Consider the following 19875-nt stretch of genomic DNA (forward strand, 5'->3'; position numbering starts at 1 on the left):
CTCTTGACAAAGAAAATAGAAAAGGGTTCCTTTTGTCATTTATCGGTCCAGCTGAAGTGCCATCGCGAAAATTCTCACTTCGTAGTTCCTCTAAGCGCCTGAAAAACTTGACTCGAGAAAATGCTAAGATCTGACCATCAATCGAACCCACTCGACCAGCCACTCGCGCCACCTCCCTTTCAACCAGAAAACATATTCGTCGCATCAAGTCAATTCAGCATTGGCGCGCGCGGAAGGAAAGGTATACGGGGATTTAACTCCTGGGAAGCTTTCTTCTCCCCGGACGATAAGCAACGCGGACTTTTTCTTTCATTTTTATAGAGCGTAATACAGTGACGCGCGATGCACTCCGGTATAGATTGGAAATTTATATACGTATAAAGACGTGATATACAGCCTCTCGACGACCGAATACAATGGACAAACATGGCAACTCACTCTATTTGCTGATTTATAATGTATAAGGGGTGAAAAATCCTACGCTATGATTTATCGGGTTCTTCGTCAACCTTGAATCCCTCTCCTCGTTGCCCCCTTAAGAGATTCTCGATGAATTTCATTCTTTTTTCCTTTTTGCGGAAATTTCCAATTCTCCGTCTCTTTTTTTTCCTCCGGACTTGGCTTCGCTTTTTATGTTTGTCCACAGAACCGAAACCGAATTACACCGAGTAAAGCTACGCTACACTGTACATGTAAACGACAGAAAATAGGGAGGAATGCCTCGGGAACAAAATGTAGTAAAAGGAAAAAGAAATTTTCAAAAAAAATCTCGTAATTTCCCACAGGTATAAGAGTGTTAAGCGCGGAAAATGAAATATTGAATTTTCCCAGAGAGGTGGCGCTCTATTATAAATCAAGGCCCAAACCCCGTCTTTAATTAAGGAAAATCAACAGCGTCTAGTCTCGACACCTTCGTTGTTAGTTGTTTACTTCGGCGGGACCACGGCGACAAACACGGGTAACGCGCCCTTAATAACACCGAAAGCGATATACTCGGCGAATATTTCCCGGAGTCAAGAGGCGCGACTATAAATAAATAGCTTCGATCTTTAAAGGATACAAAAATATTTCCCAACGGAATAAAACTAAAAACTCCCTTAATCCGCGAAAATTAAACCGCCTTAATGAGATGGACGTTTCGCGAAAATTGCGGCTCGCCGCGACAGCGACGTTCCAACTAGACGAAATTCCTTTCGAGGCTACTAGGACCGCAGGGTCCGCGACTAATCTCTTAAATCTTTAAATTAAAGAGAATTAAAACGGTTTAAAGTTTCGGGAAGCTGATTAAATAGCGCAAAAAAGTTCGAGAAAAGAATATTTAAGTCGCTTTTTCTTTATGGCTAATAAGTTTCGGCGCCTGATAATTTTTAAGTAGTAGTTTTAATCTCTGTTGGGATTTTAACCCTTTCGTTTTCCCCTCAACCATTGTTTTTTTTCCTAGAACCCGAGTGCGTAGATCCTGGAATCGCCGGTCTTCCTCCTCAAGCTTGTTCAGCCGCGTCGGCATTGGCCGGCCCGTTGGACGAAGCGCAAGGGAAAGGGGTTCCAGGTCCAGATGTCATTCCACTGGCCATCGACTGGAATGGTAATTCCCTCGAAAGATTTTCTAATAGTTCGCCTAAGAGCGTTTCCCCTCTTAAGGGTTTTAAGTGGATAGAGATTCTCGTATAGCGGAGCGTTTAAGTTTCTCAGTTGAAGGATCTCGGCGAGATACGCGCGAAGGGATCCTCGCGTCCCTTAATGAAAACGGACGAGGGCCACCTTGTCCCCCAAAAGGAGCCGCCACCGTCGTCCAATAGGCTAAAGTCAAACGACCGACACGGAGATAAACAGCGCGTTTTAATGAGAAGCTATTATCTTTAATTGGGTCAAGTTGAAACTCCTATCCGCGGCCAGGGCTGTTAATGGCTTCGCCAATTTGTTCGTTGCCACTTTTGCGATTGCATTAATACCATCCGAAATCTACCGCCAGAGTCTCGTTATAATCGGCGGTTTCTTCGGATTTGGAATGACGGCATCGGGGGGCCATCGTATAATTGTTATAATCCAGATAAGAATCTTTCCCAATTATTCGCCGCTGACTATATTGACAGTCTACTTTTGTCCCCCCTTAAACCTAGTGGAAGCGTGTTTAATTTATGATTCCGCGTTCAACAGAGGAATATATAACTCGCGGTAGTTTCGAGGGAGGGAACCAGTCCCTCCTCTTGGTCGAAACTATAGGCTTCGTCCACGTCGAGTCTCTCCAAGTAGCGTACGCGGGCTTGACTCGCTAATTAATGGACTTTAATAAAGCAACGGAGAGTGAGCGCTTACAAATACACGCATCGATTAAGTTTTAAGAGTCCCGCTTGTCTCCTTTGAGTTTACCAAAAATGCCGTCGTCTCCCGCCACCACCCCATCACGTTCATTATATTTAATGAGTTCCTCGTTTGTTGAAAAGCAAAGTAAATATTCCGAGGCCAGATATTATACGGCAGCGTAACAAGAACCACCGTCGCGCGACCCGCGGTTTAGCATTAATTACATTTTAAAACTGTACATACCAGGTTCTCGGCGGCACTCTCTTCGGTTTCAAAGTTTGGAAGGAAATAACCGAGGTACTTTCCATCTCCTTTCTAACTTAGATTTGCCGGTGTTTCAAACCCCCGGATATCCCGGAGAAACGTCTCAGTGGGGAGCTTACAATGGCTACCCGGTCGGAGGCGAGTCGTACGACGTCACCCTTCACAACACACGCGGTACCCTGAGACGCAAGGGTCCGACCGTCGAGGTGAGTTCATTCCGTCCTTAACTTTAAATTCCCCGCGACTCTTAGGTTTCCGAATTAAATAGTGATTCCACTTACATATCAAGTCCTTCTAACCATCTTTGTAGGTAGTGCCGGAATATCGACTCAAGTCTACCTTAGTATAGAAAGGAATTTTTTCGCGCGACGATGTACAGCGGCTGTATATGACCAAGAAGAAAAGAAATTATCTATCAGAGTGTACGCTAATCGAGAAAATAGGGAAAATATTAAGAAGAAAAACTGTATGTAGCCAAAAAAATATATATATATAAAAACAAACTTCGCGGGAAATAAAAGTAAGATAGTTTCGCGCGGCCTAGTGTCTATCTTTATACCTATAAATATATATAAAGAAGAAGAAAAAATGTGTGAACGAGACTATATATATAAAATACACATCTTTGAAAGAAACGAAGATGTTGCTCTCTTCCTCTCCATACGCGGAGGGTTCTGTCGCGCGTATATCCGTGGTGCTGAACTGGCTCTCTAAGACGTCGTGGCGCGGGTTATAACTCCAGGGATTTCCAGATAAGACCAGCTGCCGTAACGAGCCAGCTGTTTGGCTCCCAATCTCCCAACCACCACCTTCGCCCGAAGGTTTTTTTCCGCGCCTTCATCAACATCTTCCTTGACCTAATCCCTAGCTCACATCCCCCGTTGGCCTCCTCCCCCCTCACCTCAACTTTTATTCCTTGGAAAAAGTGGACAGAGAGTGGGGCGCTCTGGACTAATTAGCTCTTTGCTCGAGAGTTTGTTAATTATTTACCGTATTCGAGCGATAATTACTGGCTAATAGGGAAAAGACCAGTTGTCGCCCTCTATCTATTACAATATAAATATATATACGTAAACAAAGTACCTTCCTCCGAAAATATAAAAATAAAAAACCTATTCTCATCTATGTAGACCAGCTGAAGCATAGACTTTGTATGTTGCCCATTCTTTGGATATGTTATAAAAAGTATGTACAGCAATAAAGAAAAAATATTAGACGAAAATTTTACTCGACCCTTAATTTTATCCTACGACTTATAATAGTAGTAGCGTAAGTAACATAATGACATTAAGTATGACTCTTCCTATTGCTTTAATGCAAATTTTCTAACCGAACCTTTTTTCGGCACTGATACTCTCTTCAAGCTGTGACTTGGACTCGTGACTTACCGTTTTGGATGACTACTTTTTGATAAAAATTTAAGCCTAATATCGGAGAGCACGGTCTGGAGTCGCGAGGGGCTTTGGCTTTGTTTCGAAGCCCGCGTGCGAATCACGGGTGATAAAAAAACATAAGCTCGTGGTGCCGAGAAAAACTTTTTTAATTTTTATCATTTTAACCTAATATTCCGCCTATCTATCGGAAACCAGATATTTCGGCTTAGCGGAAGTCTCGCGTATTTTAGACACTGGAGGGCTCTGTGCTGAGAAAACATCTTGATAACGCAATAACTATGAAAATCAGTTTGGTTGTAAATCTCGTTAATTTTCATACTTATTGTTATTATGTTACTTATGGTAGTAGTATTAACATTTGAAAACGTGACGGACGTCGATAGAACGTAACCGACGAGCCGAAACAAGTCCAAAGCACCTCTCGAATATAACCTGGCGTATAAATGGAATTTTCCGTTTTAATTTAGAAGGCTCTCCTTATAAATACATTAAGCTAAGACTAGCCCTTCCCGTTCCTATAATATTCCAACTAGCCACGGGCGTATCCGACTATCTAGCGCCATCTAGATGACGACACTGTGGATGACGTCTTCCTTATCAATGAATAATAACTTCATCAGAGAAGCGAAACGACGGTAAATATCCGGCAGAACCGACTCTAAAAGTAATTTCGCTAAATGGACTAACATAATGAAAAATTTTAATATTTCTGTTTGATATGGTGGCGGACAGATCGCGATTCCGGATACTAGTCGTATAGTGACATCTCACGTAGTAAAAACGCAATTTCGAGAGTCTATTTCGGCAAGTTTTTTTTTTTTAAGTTTTCGAAAAACATACGGCATGTAAACGGAATCGATATTTTGTAAGAGGTTTCTAGCAGCCCCGAAATATATGGCTCGGGGTCCAAAGCCATCTTCTTGGCGGTTTTTTCGCGTCGCTCGCGCTATCAGTCGCGCGGGGTTATCTCTTCCTGAGCAAAGTGCCCATAAAACACATCAAAAGTAATTCAACGTCTCCTCAGCAACTATAAGAGTTTCAAATAGGTTGCCTCAAAAACCCCCGTGGATCCTTTGGATCACCCGAATAAAAAGGTATCTACCGGTACGAAGATGAGGTGGGCGGATATTTGTCCTTCCAATACGATTTCTTGGACAAGTTCTCCACCCCTTTTAGAAGTCCAAAAACTCGCTTCCAAACTAAAAACAAATATATCTCGAAACTTTTCGGGGAATCAAAAATCCTCCTTAAAAAGCCTCTTTAGCTCCGTTTCCGCGACTTTAGCGACGCGTATCTCGAGATTTAAGACCGAAAGTCAACGGAATGTTCAGTAAAAAATAAAGGAAAGGTAAAGTCTAAGCCTATCCACGTACGGATCGAGATTCCCAGTCACGCTACCGTGGAAAAATCTCATGGGCCACTATATATAAGCGAAACGACCATTTTATATACGTAGTTTGTTTTCCCTACAGGAAAAGTGATAAGGCGGGGCAGCCTTACACGGAGATGAAAGTATACGGAGCTCGAAAAAGAGTTATCTAAAGTTTTCTACTTGTCGTTCGGGCAAAAGTTCAACACGGGAGACTCCATTTGGAGTTATTCTTTAAAATCTTCGGGTTTTCTGGCGTCAAATCTCGTCATTCGATACCAAAAAGCTGCGACGAATTAGAGTCGCGAGCTGAACGTAGAAAGAGGACGGGGATAGAAAAATGAAGAATTTTCTTTTCCATCTTGACATTCGACGGGACTGAATGCGGATGGGACGGAGATGACGAAGCGGGAGGGGGGCGAAAAGGGGACTGATAAAATATGGCTATTTTAAATCACGCTCGACACGCGGAATAAAAAATGATTTCCCAATTTAATTTCTGAAGCCGCTGACTTCGCGTGAAATACGAACTGGATGTCACCGTTTCGCTCCGCGTCCTCCTTTTTTTCCGAAATAGGCGTTCGCCGCTACCCCTATCGCGCCGAAGACGAACTTCTTTTCCGCTCCCAACTTTTTCTTATAATTCGTTCCGGTTTTTTTGAAACATTTTTCGCAGCGACGAAATTTTATCCCGGAAATAATTTCCTCGCTTAGATTCTATCAATAGATCCAATGCGCTACCATAAATATAGACCCTGCTGCTACAGCGATGAGAAACTTATTTCAGGAAATGTTTACCGTCGGAGATATTTCGTTTTAAAGTTAAGGTAGGCAAATTTACTTTATCGTATTTTTTTAACATACAATTCAAAATGAAAGGTGAGCTGGTAGCTGGTAGAACGCTTCCCCGCAGCGCATTCTGACATTTGGTCCAGCCTACTTTTAGAGGCAAAATGGTTTAATTGTCTTTTTAATATTAAGTTATTAATGGGCGAGTAATTATTAAAATAATAAAAATATAATTAGCCATTTCTTAAAAACATTTTTCAGAAAACCAATTACACTTACGGTGCAAAAAGGTAAGAGCGATTTCACATTTATTTTTTTAACTTTACACAAAGAAAAATAGTTGTAAAATAGTGAAAAAGAGAGGAATAGCTCGAGAGTCAAATTGAAACAGCTAAAGCTTTACGTATAGTAAAATTGCTGACACGTGTTCAGTCAAGCGAAGACCACGAAAGAAAAGAACAGAAAAGAAACGGCTAGCTAAGAGCGAAATTCACGTAAACTGATATCATGAATTTTTCGCGTTTCCTCCCTTTTTTGTAGATAGGAGAAGGAAAATAATAAAAAAAAAATAATAAGTGAAAATAGTAGATAATTAAATACATTTACATCAATATAAATATTGAAAGAAAATAGTTTTCTGTTCAAAGGCGACCACGTATTATATCTACCGCGAATGAAAAAATCCAGAAAAAGTAGACCTGCTTTTTTTTTGCTCCAATAACGTCCCGAAGGGAAACAGAGAATCTATAGCCTATCACTCAGTATAGGCATTTAGCAATAAAGAAAATGAAACTGCTTTCTTTGTTTTCGGCGGCACTGACGTCTTTTAACCCGATATCCTTTTCGTAGACCTCAGAACGAGGCAGGCCAAATATTTTGTACCGCATCCAGCCGTAAAAAGAACCCCTTTTTTATACGATCGGCTAGTCGGAACACGATTGCGCCGCAACGAGGGTTGTTTTTTAACGATCAGTGTGACTGCTTACCGCCTACCAAAAATCATCCTGGACCCTTAAAAAAAGCCAGGTCAGGGAGGCGGAGGGGGGCGAGCAGAGTGCACATCGAGTGAAGATGTATATTTGGCTGATAAAGATAGGCGACTTTTAGCTTGAAACGGAAGCAGGCTAAAAGCGGGATAGGATATTTGATTAAAAAGGATGGCCATTACCAGAACGCTTAAGGTCTCGTCTCCGCTTCTTCCGCATACCGGCGAAGCGGAATTTAATTTATCACCGCCAGAGATTGTCAAAACAATAGTAAATTTTCTATATGTTTTATTGGCGGCCCTGTGATGGATGAAGGAAAATGTAGGGACTCGCGGAGGCTGGCCGGAAAATAACGCTGGAAGATTATCTTTTAGAAGAATGAGAGTAACGAACGGAGGCGATGGTGGAGGAGAGGCCGAGATAGAAAGAATGAGCGAGTGCGGAGAGTAAAAAAGTACACGGTTGGAGCATTGATTTTTCTCGGCTTGAATTCGAAAGAGAACTTCATGATGGAATGGCTTTTTGCGGAGTAAATGGTCTATATAGGACCCGTAAAAGGGGTAATCTTCGGCGGGCTCGAAAAAGAAAAGAAATTAACGACGTGCGGATATCTAGCTGGCCCCGCCATCGATTACAAGTTCTTCCCGTCGATATTTATAGATAAATCAATGAGTAAAAATAGACAATAGGCCGTCTCGCCAACCAGAAAGAAGAGAAAAGCGTGATTTCCCCTACAACGCCCTAACGTTAATTACATATATTAATTAATTTCTGTCATTAATGGAAAAGCTCCTAGCGTCTACCTACGAAGATAAAGTCCTTTCGTACCGTATTTCTACTGCCAATGCAAAAACGGGAAAAGAAGGGCCTTAATTGAAAAAAAGGAAGTTCGTTGCTAAAATATAGACTCTGGTTTTGATTAAAAGGCTAAATATAAAAAAATAACCGATATTGACTAGTCCAAGGCTATTGCCATTTCTATTTGGTTCTTGTTTGAAGATAAAGAAGACGTTTCGCTTCGTATTTACAAATCGCGCGTTTATACCCAACTTAGGTTAAACCCATGAAGGAACAGAAATTAAAAATTGCAACATTTACTGATTGAAATTGTATACTCCAATGGTTTTGTTAATATTAAAAAATTTAAAAACAGTAGAGAAATGACCAGAAAATAATACTACCCCTTGATAAAAAATCACTACTGAAAAGAATGCCAACTATCTCAGTAACTACTAAACTTAAAGATTTAGATGTCCTTTTGAAAAACTTACAGGAATCAATGACATTTTTAAAACCCAGAATATATTGATTATCTAATGAATCTAAACTAAACAATTAGTAATATATGAGTACTAAATATTCAGCCGTTCAATATTGTAATTCTTAAAAAAAATATTATTATTATTTATTTATAGTAATACATTTTTGTTACAAATTTATTTTTATAAATAATTTAGTTCTCTAAATAAGCAAAAGGAGGTCACAGGCGGGCATCGGTCGGTGATTTTCCTTTTGCAACGGATCGCCATCGCGGTGCAGAGAGGCAATGCGGCCTTAGTACTAAACACTTTCCCTCCGGGCGCCTCCCTCGGTGATTGTTTGTACTCCCTGCCCTAAGTTCGTGTGGGTGTTTTTTTTATTATTATTTTTGTACTATATAATTTAACTACTTCAATAAAATTATCAGCAAAAGCTTGTGGGTAGAGGACTGGTTTATATAAATTAATTTTGTGTCGTACGCGATGGTACAGTATTAATATACAAATTTCAAAGGAAAATAAAAGTAAACAAAATAGCTTTACCAGCCTATACTATTACCATATGTAACATAATTACTCATAAGTGTGCCTCTGTTTAACATCCCTGCATTAAAAATTTAAATGAGACCTTGTTTCACAGCCACCAAAGAAAATACGGACTAACGTCGCGTAAAACTGGTTTTAACTTCCTTCCCTCCCCGCCAGAACTAGTTTGATGACGATAAAACCATCATCGACTGGGAAGTGACGTCAATTACGTCATATCCTTGCAACAAGGTCTCATTGAGAAAAATTTCCTTCTGGCACACTTATGAGTAATTATGTTACATATGCTATTACTAATTACATCATAGTTATTTACAATCCATAAAAGTAGCTGTCTTTTTCTTTTTTTAATTAAAGGGGTAATAGATTAAGCAATTTTGGTCCAAGGTGGGATATTTGTTTTAGAATCTTACTTTTATGAGCTTTTGGTATTATCATGTTTATAGAGTTTGAATATCTCGTATTATAATTACATTTATACATGTTACAGTCAAGTTTAGCTTTAAACATTTCAACTAATATTAATTTGGCCAACAATTGGTTAAGTCTTAGAACACCAAATATTTTAAATGCACTAGTACTTGAGAAATACCAGCTCTTATTAATGCATGTTTTTACAATTTTATTTTGGGTTTTAATTAAAAGATCTAGAGTACTAGCTCCAGCACTGCCCCACACAATTAAACTATACGATAAAATTGATTCTACTAATGCCTGATAGATTTGACGTAATAAATTCTGATCAACTAAGTTCTTAAGTTTACCTAATTTATATAATATAAATTTTAGATTACAATTTAGTTACTTTACTTGTTCATCCCATTTCATAACATGATCGATATAAATACTAAGGTATTTCCAAAATAGAACACGCTCAATTTTTTTACAATTACAAGATTGTGTTGTAAAACAAAATAAATGATTGTGCAAACACAGCTCCATGTCGTCTTAAAGCACGTTCCAAATAGCATATATTTCGTTTTATCAACATTTAGGATTAATTGATTATTATCTAGCCAACTTTTTACAATGGTTAAACCATTCAGTGATTTTTTTAAAAACTTCATTTATTAATATATAATATACCCTCTCTTTAATATAAGCAATGATAAGTTAGGAGGCCCACACTAGCTGACTTGGGTGTAGGGTGGTGCTTTGGGTATTAGCCTAGCTGATTATTACAAATTTTCTAAAATACATCTTATGGTTTTGTGAAAATGTGTGATATTAAATATATAAATAAAATACATTCGACCCTGTAAATTAAAATATCTCAGCAGTATACTCAGTTGCATTTTAAGAAAGGCCAAATATCTAGTACATTTGTCGAAAAGATACTAACACGACTTTCCGGTAAATAGTCGGCGCTAATTTTGAATTTCGCCTACTTTCTGTTGAAATCCTAAAGGTTCCTGCGCGTATTATATTAATCCATTTTAGAAATGTCTATTGTGTTAATTTCAAAGTGATTAATAAATATTTCATGTAGATTATTTTAGGCCTCATTATAGCGTATTTTGCACACTCCTAAACAATCATCAAATCAACGCTGTAATCTCGGCATTAATCGTTCTATACTTACTCTGGATTCGCCAAACGCGGTTTTTTTTAAGTTGCGTCACTTGTAGTTCTAAAAATAAATTATTACAGCTTTTTTTAAATCTTATCTATGTTACTTAATAGAGCGTTCTATAAAATCGGTGTGGTGTGTTTTCCCCCTTTTGAGTTCGAAGTTGGTGAATATTTGGCCGGTTTTTAGTGTGAGAGAAAAATATTTATCTGGCAAACCCGTAAGAAATTAAGAGCAGTCGTTTTTTAGGAGTAGCGTAGTTTCTAGCCTAGGCTTCACTAATTTCCGGCTTTCCGCACCGTTTTTCTTATTTTAAATGATTTTTGTAATAAATGTATGATGGAAAATAAGCAAAATACTAGTCCCAAACTCACGGGTTTAAAAAGAAACTTAGATCATGAAAATATTCTTAACCCCAAACATACACCTAGGGTCCCTCCTACAACTCCTAAAAGGTACGTCTCTAAAATATTCATATAAAGACCGGACATAAGCCGAATTCTCTTAAACCAAAGAATAACAAACGTTGTTAGTCCTGCTGAACTAGCACTATAGTTTAACCATAATTTCTAAAAATCCCCTACTTTTCCTTAAAATTGAACTTGTTATATTTACTTTAAAATTTAAATGATTCAAGTAAAACGATCAATAAAATACAAAACATTTAAAGTTTGAATGACCTATTATAAGCTTTATTTGGAAGAAATGTGATCTTGAAAATTTAATAACTGTGCGAATCAGAACTACGTTCTTTTGGTATTATTTTTAGCGAATGAAACGCCGGCGAAATAAATTTGGTACTTCTATTTAGTTAAATAATCAGAGTTGAACTTTAAATGACTTACCATTTTATCATCTTCCAATGAAGATAAACATCAGTATTTATTTACGTAATATATTATGCCATTTGGGTCTAGATATCGTTCAGCAAGTTGCTGTTGCAACGTCATCCGTCTAGAGAAAATATTCATATTCTAAACATTCAGGTGGTCAAGTTTGGACACCTGGAATATTAGTTAATTTAGAGTAGACGTTCGCTTTGATTAGCTTTCATGGGTTGCTAAGCGACAGTAATATAAATAAATGCGCCATTGGACAAAAAATCGAGCTCTCTGTCATTCGCACCAACTGCGAGTGAAAATCTATGGCTCGCGAAGCCTTTCCGGTCGGAAAATTTCAGCTATCATTCCGAAAAGAAAATCTTCTCACGTAGGAAAATTATATCTAGTTTTTGATGAAATGTTGAGTTAAGGTTGTTTTCCACTAGCGCGCGTCATAATGTTATTTTCTTTACGCGCGTAAAAACGTTTGAGCTAGTGTTGTTAAGCCCCATTTTCATGCTCGCTGGTAGCGGATAAAAATCGTCAAAATTCGCTTCCGCCACTCGCAAGCGTGAAAATAAAGCTAAAATATCTGTTTGAAACAGATCGACGCGGAAAGTGAAAAAGTATATAGCTGAAGCGGATTTTGACGATTTTTACCCGCTACCAGCGAGCATGAAAATGGGGCTTAAGTCGGAAAATTTTCCGCGGAAAATGACGGAGGCCTTTTTTCCGGAAAATTTTCCGTATTTTTCCGAAAAAAATAAAAAAGTTTTCATTCCATGATTAGTCTAATATATTGTTTGCAAATTGAAATAAAGCGGCATTTTCACCTCATTTTTTCGAATCTGAAAGTAAAACTAAACCTCTAGACTAGTTTAAACTGATTAACAATGTAACGCTATTAATGTTTTGTAGTATGTTTACTGATATTAGACATTTTATATCGATAAAAAGTTAAAAACATTAAAAACCCTTAAAAGGTAATTTATGTTTCAAATTTATATTTTTCCAATTATGGAAAATTTTCCGCATTTTATTTTTCCGGAAAATTAACATCCCTAGTTTGAACGTTTCAAAGCTGAGAAACGCGTCGTTGTGCGCGCCAGTGGAAAACAAGCTTTACGCATAAATACACAACGTCGACAATTGAGAATTAACCTCTTAATTTTCTGTTTGTGATTTGGTATTTTTGGTCAAGCGACATTCGCCGATATGATTTGAAAACTATTGTGGAATAATAGACTATTAGCAATTAATGGTTAATTAATAATATTTACATCACTTTCGTTTTACGAGTACAGTATTCCATAAGGTAACGAACTATAACGCACCTTTTATACATCCTACTATAAAGATTTCAAAGCTAGGTGTAAGCTAGGGTCTGAAAACGTTTCCAAAACATACATTATTTTGTCCAAACAATAAGAAACTTTGGGCCTATAAGAGCTGGGCAGTCGTAATCCGGTTCTAATGAAATCTTTTCGCGAGTTATATAGTATTTTTTTTTAATCTGGGAGGGTAACATTTTCCGGGACATTATAATGTTGCTGGCGACAAGGAAAGCAGCGTGTCCGTCGCTTGACCTTCGCCAGTCTCCTGGGGCCGAGCGAGAGTGGTCGTTAGGGTGCGTGTTCCGTCCGAAAGAATCGCGAGGCGAGGCGGGGTGAGCCGGCCTAATTTGACGTTTAATCACAGATTGCAGTTTCCTTGGGTGAAATTATCGCGCTGGGAACTGCTGGAATACTCTCTTAAACGCCACGAGAGGGAGGCAAAGAGCTAACAACTTACCGAGGGAGTCGGCTTATAAGAGGCTGCGGGGGAAGGGGGAGCGAGAATCAAGAGCTAACGACGCTTGAAACATTAAAAGCGAGCAAAATAATACGAGTCGGGCTTCAGGGGCATCTGTTCTCTGTTCGTTCTATTTTCCCGACCTCTCCGCATCCCCCGACTACAGTTAAGGCCGAAACCAGAGTCTTTAGCTAAAACTTCCACTTGGTAATAATATAAACACTTTTCAACGTGATAAATCAATGGCGGACAAACGGCTTCCATTACTCAAGCGGGTCCCTTCTCGGGGTAGCTCAGTGCGCCGAATACGCCACTACCCTTCTCCAAAACGTCGCTCCCGATGGCTGTCCCTCGTGGTGAGGAGGACTTTAGCGTGCCAAGATTATTGTGAGCCACGCTTTTCGTAAACAGGCTACAATGAAGGCGCTATACGAATACGAGAAAATTGTCTTTTCGAGTTAGGAGTTTTCTGGTGTGATTTGACCCCTCCGTTTGCCGTGGCTAATGACACCTCTTTGACCTCTGCGTCCGGTTAGACCGGTTGTTGCCCAATCGGTCGTCTCTTCTGGAAATAGGTCAACTGGGCTTCAGCTACTCGTCGGTTTCCGTCGCGTTTCCTTGTTGAATAGGTGAATTTCCAAACTACTACAAACATCAACAATTCAAATCGCTATTACTATTTCGAAGACAGTTTGCCTGACCCAAAAATGTTATGTAAATCTGAATGTTAAAAGCCTTTAAAGCAGTTTCGTACGAAAGCAAGATAGGTCGTTTACACGGGCAAGTTAAGGACAACTGTAGCTTTGAACACAAATTCCTAATTAGAAATCGACCGTTTGCTGGCAATACTTGTAAAGTACTTGCTCAAGGTCCTCCCAAATAGACGGCGCCTCAATCCCGATTTACTACAAACAAATCATGCTATACGTGTATTAATATCGCATAAAGATGTAAAAGTTTCTTCGAAAATACCTCAAACTACTCTTCGTAAACAGTTTAATCCTTTAGTCGAGATGATCGGCTTAACCAGGTCGTAAAGTCCCATAAGGCTATAAATTCAAAGCTAAAATAAGTAATTCTAAAGAATTAAAGAATTAAAGAATACCCTTGTAAAACCCAAGATTTTGCTCCTCGGGGTAGATTCGAATATAAAGGAAAAGATCGCTGTTATTGAACAAAAGACTAGAATTTAATGATTCTAACCTCGTTGCCAATTTCCCTTAAAGGATGGAAACGGCACGACGAACTGGGTTTTTGAGGCTTCGTCAGTATGAATCAAAACCTTTGTATAACGCCATAACGGCCATGTTAATTGGGCAATGGGTCCAATCGAGGAGTACTCTATACCAGCGGTTCCCAATTTTAATTTGCTATGGAACCCTAAATTATCCACCTAATTCTGGCGGAACCCCAACTCATTTTTTTTACTCATCTGGCGGAACCCCAACTCATTTTTTTACTCATCTTAAACTCTTGACACAAACAAAGATGGCCACGCTGCGAATTCTCGGAACCCCTGTGACCCTTTTACGGAACCCCAGGGTTCCGCGGAACACCTTTTGGGAACCGCTGCTCTATACCTTCCGCACGGTTCTCTAACAAGGAGACGACTCGAGGTGTTACACACCGATTTTGTTCAAACACGGGGGATTGTTAGACCTTCATGTAACATGAAAAATCCTAAAGGGATTTTATACAATGGGCAACGGTTTTGCCATGGCAACGAAAAATGTTTTTGACAACATAAAATGGAAATTTTCCCATTGGATTTTGACCGATTCCAAGGGCCCTAGGAAAATTTTTAAAAAATTACAAAAAAATCAAAATTGATCACATTTTGATCAATTGGAACCAAATGGGTGAAAATGAACCGTAATGTGCTAAATTTTGAAAAAATGTGAGAAAAAAATAAAAAAAATACAAACATTGAAAAAAATATTTCAAAATTGATTGAAATAATTTTTTTTCAAAATTGAAAATAAAATATAAAATTTAAAAATATTGATCAAAAACAGTAGTTTCGATCAAAATTTATAAGAATTGACGGAAATTTATAAGTTGTGTAAAATTGGATTAATGTATAGATAAATGGCGATTTTTTTAAAAACAAAGTATTTATTTTGGTCAATTTGATCAAACTTGACCAAAATTGGAAAATAATAGATCTAAATTAGCCCATTTTTAAAGTTTTGTAAAAATTATATAAAAATAAACTAAATTCGACCAACTATCTCAAAATTGTTTGAAATAGTTTTTTTTTGTTAATAACACTAAAAAAGTTTATCAAAATCAATAGTTTCGAACCAAAACGATCAAAATTGATAGAAATTGATGGAAATTTATTTATATAGATATATTTGGAAAATAATAGATCAAAATTAGCAAAATATTTAAATTTTGTAAAAAAAACGAAACGGTATTTTTTTAATCATAAGGTAAAATAATGTTTGGTTTTTAAAATAAATGTTAACTATAGAGAAATAAATTTTGTTCAGTTAGAATATTTTGTCGTCAATATTGGTTTCTTCATGTATACGGTAATACCTAAAATACAGCAGGAAAATTGGCGCGTATGCTAAAATCTTGGCTACCAGTAATCCACGATGGATATTTATTCGTTAAATGTTGTGCAATGTTTAAAGCAATTTGTGGAATTAGAATTTCCATTATGCAGTAAAAGTTCAACTTTTAATGATTGTGAAAAACATTTTGCGAAGGAGTTATTCAAGAACCTCTGTAACATTTTAATGGAATACACAAGTCATGTCTAAAGGAAGAACTAGTTGGTATGATTTAATATTTAACAGGTGTAGTAGAAACACGTAAAATAAAATAAAACTATAGATAATACTAAAAATATTTAGATTTGTTTTTGGTAGAAATTACTTTGTAATTTCGATTTACATATTTTTAATGTAATAATTAGTAAATTACGTAGTAAACTAATTGTTATTGTAATATTAAATAAATTAGGTAGTATAATAATTTTAGTGTAATAATTAGGTAGTATAATAATTTTAGTGTAATAATTACGTAGTATAATAATTTATTTCATTTAAAATAATTATTAATTTTTAAAATTTATGATAAACTGATTTTAAATTATGGAAAATAATATAAATAATGAAATTAAAATTAAAATTATTAGTAAAATATATATTACTAAGTAAAATAGTAATTTTTTTTAATTAAAATTAATAGTAAAATAGTTATTTATTTTATATTACAATAAAATAAATTAAGTTAATAAATTAAAAGTAATAATAAATTAAAAGTAATAATAAATTAAAATTATTAATTAAATAAAATTAAATTAAATTAAAATTAATTTATATTATTAATAAATTAAATTTAATTTAATTTTAATTAATAAATAATTTAAAGAAATTAAATATTTTCATTAAAAATAGTATAATCTAAAATAGTTAAAAATAAAATTAATTAAAAGGAAACAGTTTAAATTATTTAATTCGCTCTTTGATCGTTTCTTTACTGGGCGCCGCCATTTTCATACAGGACTTGAGCTCCACCGTTAAAATGTTTCACCTAAAACCGGTTTTGGGGGTCAAATTATAGATTATATTAATAGTTAAAATTAAATATTATCGGCATTTTTTAATGGTTTTATTATAATACTGAAAAAGTATTTATGAAAAAAAATTTAAAAATTTTGCTAATTTTGATCTATTATTTTCCAAATTTGGAAAATAATTTAAAAAAAGCTATTTATCTATATAAATAAATTTCCATCAATTCCTATCAATTTTGATGGTTTTGGATCGAAAATATTGATTTTGATAAGTTTTTTAGTGTTATTAAAATTTTTCAATTTTGAAAAAAAAAAAACTATTTCAAACCATTTTGAGATAGTTGGTCGAATTTAGTTTATTTTTATATAATTTTTTATGAAATTTATATCAATTTTTTAAAAAATTTCCTAGGGCCCTTGGAATCGGTCAAAATCCAATGGGAAATATTCCATTTTATGTTGTCAAAAACATTTTTCGTTGCCATGGCAAAACCGTTGCCCATTGTATAAAATCCCTTTAGGATTTTTCAAGTTACATGAAGGTCTACCAATCCCCCGAGTTTGAACAAAATCGGTGTGTAACACCTCGGGTCGTCTCCTTGTTTACTGTGTTACTTGAAGCACCACCGCAACCGCAGGGCTTCAGCGCGTCATCAGAATAGGCGGCACACTATTTTCTTTTTTCTGAACTTCTTGACAATGAAATTCATCTAACATTCTCGAGTGGCTACTCATGCTTTCGAGAACTCGTTTCAGACAAAAATACTAACATGGTATCGTCAAGTGCCCATAGTTCGATTCGGCAAAATCTTGGGGATTTCAGTGACTGCCACCAAGAGAGATACCGCCATTTTCAACTCAAACCTCAACGTCACCCACTTTGAGAGCTTCTATTTTTATATTATTCGGTGTTTATTGTTCTGAACTTACATCTTTCAAATCTTAATTACGCTCTCTGAACCATTAGCAACACTAACCTAAATATTGCGTTGTCTAAATGTTAAAAATACATTTTGGGATTTAGACTACTAGAGGCCCTGTGCAGCTAAGATACTTATGGAGGCTCCCCCATAAGGGTCCAAGTATAGAGCAACAACGGTTTAGGTGTTTCAATATTTCATGTTAGAAACTTGCAATTTCGAGGTAAAATGAATACATGACGACCAAAAGAAAAGCTTATTTTATATTTAAACAATACTAAAACAGGCATTATTTACTCGTACTTAAAATTCCCAGTAAATATTTCACAGCGTGCTTAAATTTATATGACTATACGTGTAGCGATGTTTGAAGGATCTGGGTACTAATATTTACATCTCAATTACATAGAAAGGTAACGACAAACGTTATAAAACGTATGGGCTGTACTACTGTGGCTACACCCATTTTTGGGAGAAGACGTCGTTGCTTAAAATTAAAGCACCGATTATTTAAATTTTATTTATTTTTATATATAAATGGAGACTTTATAGTATGGTATCAAATAAGCAGTTTCAGGGGAATCATTTATTACTAGAACTCGCATTTTTAGTGCAAAAGCTATTAATCGCATCACTATTTTTCGTAACATATCACTTTCTATGCAGATAATGCCTAAATTTGACAACCGATCTTGGAACACTGTTGATCGAAGATCGTTCTTATTTATTTATAGTCCAGAAAAATGACCATTCGCCCGTACAATTCGTAATTATTAAGCACAGGAACAATCTGAAAATTGATTCTTCATTTGGAAAAACTGTTCAAAGTTTCTCCTCAAATATTATATGATAGATGATCTACTCCTTGTTGAACCTATGTGGTGGCATGTTTCTTTAACACCTTGGGGTTTGGCAGTGACCGTAGGTTAAGGTTCTCCTTTTCTCCAAAACTTTCTGTACTTTTACTTGATAACAAACTTTTAGTGTAGTCAGTCAGACTCAGTCTATTTGACCTTGATTATCTTCGGTTTTTAAAAACTCATATTCTGTATCTGTGTTTAAAGCTTTGTTTGATTTACAATTACGACGTAATTGGTTTTACGCGCTTTAGCAGCACTTTCAAATCGCTTACTCATTTCAAATTCATTGGCGCATCCAAGGGAAAACAGAGGCACGTGCTGCCCCCAATTCTGGGAAATGAACATTTTGTTTTATAAGTTGCGCTAAGCCGGGAACCCCCGGGAATTAACCGAATTATGTAAAATAATAAAAATATAGTATCGTCTACCTTCTAAGTTTGTATATAACTTATCAGTCCTACTTCACAACGCGAGGTAGCACTGTAATAACTAACGACTGGCTTCTTTTAATGTTTGATACCGAGAAACTATTGACGACCAAAACGTTTAAATCGACTTATTAAAAATATGATTTTATCATTTTACTCATTTTTTAAATTGTTATTTTGATGATTTAAACACTTAATTTATTTTAGTCGTGGTCGTGAACAGCGCCGTTGCCAGACCAAGGTGGGGCACCCGGCCAAAGTTTGTCACTACATATTTTTAAAGGGCAAACTTATGTTGTAAAAGTAAAATAAGTTAACATTTAAACTGACAATCATAATGTGAAATACCGCTGGTTTTCATGAACGAAAGTTTTGGGCTAAAGAAGACTTAATACAATCTGTCTTAATGCCAATTAATTCATTTTCACTTAAATTGTTTTTATTTAAGGTGTGATATAAAGTAGGGGCCATCTTTAACTCCTACATCACTTTCATGATATAAATCCGCTTTTACCGTGTTTCCAGATCGCTGCCTACGTTAACGTACTCAGCGTCCAGATAATGGTAGGCGATTGAGATGAAGGATATAAAAAAAATTGTAATTTGCCCATTTGTGAAGATTTCCATGTTCTTTATTATTATTATTATTATTATTATAGCTTATTATAGTCTTAGTGGAATAACAATCTAGTATTTAATTACGTATTCAACAAATTTACTTCTGCAGACTGCAATTTTTATACTGAAAACAGTGAAAAGTCAAGTGTCACTTACCAGGAACTGAATTTTGTCAGCGCAACTCGTACTCTTCACTCCCCCTTATTGGGCCCTCAATGACGTTTTTATTTGTGTGGCCGGTACCCCGAAAACCAATAAATACGAGGCAGTCTATGAACTAACTTCACCGACGAGAGGAAAAACACGCAGTCCGGGGAATTTCAGGAAATTTGTGAAAATTACTAGAAACATTTCGTAGGCGGCAAGGCTCTATTATTTGTTAAAAAACATTTTGGAGGGGAGTGGAAACCTACCCCGGCGAGGCCCC

At 36.5% G+C, this 19875-nt stretch overlaps 1 protein-coding gene across 5 annotated transcripts in view; it reads left to right on the plus strand.

Moving 5' to 3' along the window:
* LOC149932471 (neural cell adhesion molecule 1-like) overlaps positions 1 to 3777 on the plus strand; it is a 34901-nt gene extending 31124 nt beyond the window's left edge. For 3 of the 5 annotated variants that reach the window (XM_090156403.1, XM_090156406.1, XM_090156407.1), the window contains 3 exons: positions 1442 to 1585; positions 2629 to 2774; positions 2879 to 3777. In XM_090156403.1, coding sequence (XP_090012529.1) covers positions 1442 to 1585; positions 2629 to 2774; positions 2879 to 2917 — 329 coding nt within the window. In that variant the 3' untranslated portion in view covers positions 2918 to 3777. The remainder of the gene's footprint in view (positions 1 to 1441; positions 1586 to 2628; positions 2775 to 2878) is intronic. The other 2 variants (XM_090156404.1, XM_090156405.1) reach the window with 1 other exon arrangement.
* Positions 3778 to 19875: the final 16098 nt, after the last annotated feature.

The sequence above is a fragment of the Leiobunum rupestre genome, chromosome 8 (genome assembly GCF_980474605.1).
Source record: "Leiobunum rupestre chromosome 8, qqLeiRupe1.1.hap1, whole genome shotgun sequence".
Lineage (NCBI taxonomy): Eukaryota > Metazoa > Arthropoda > Arachnida > Opiliones > Sclerosomatidae > Leiobunum > Leiobunum rupestre.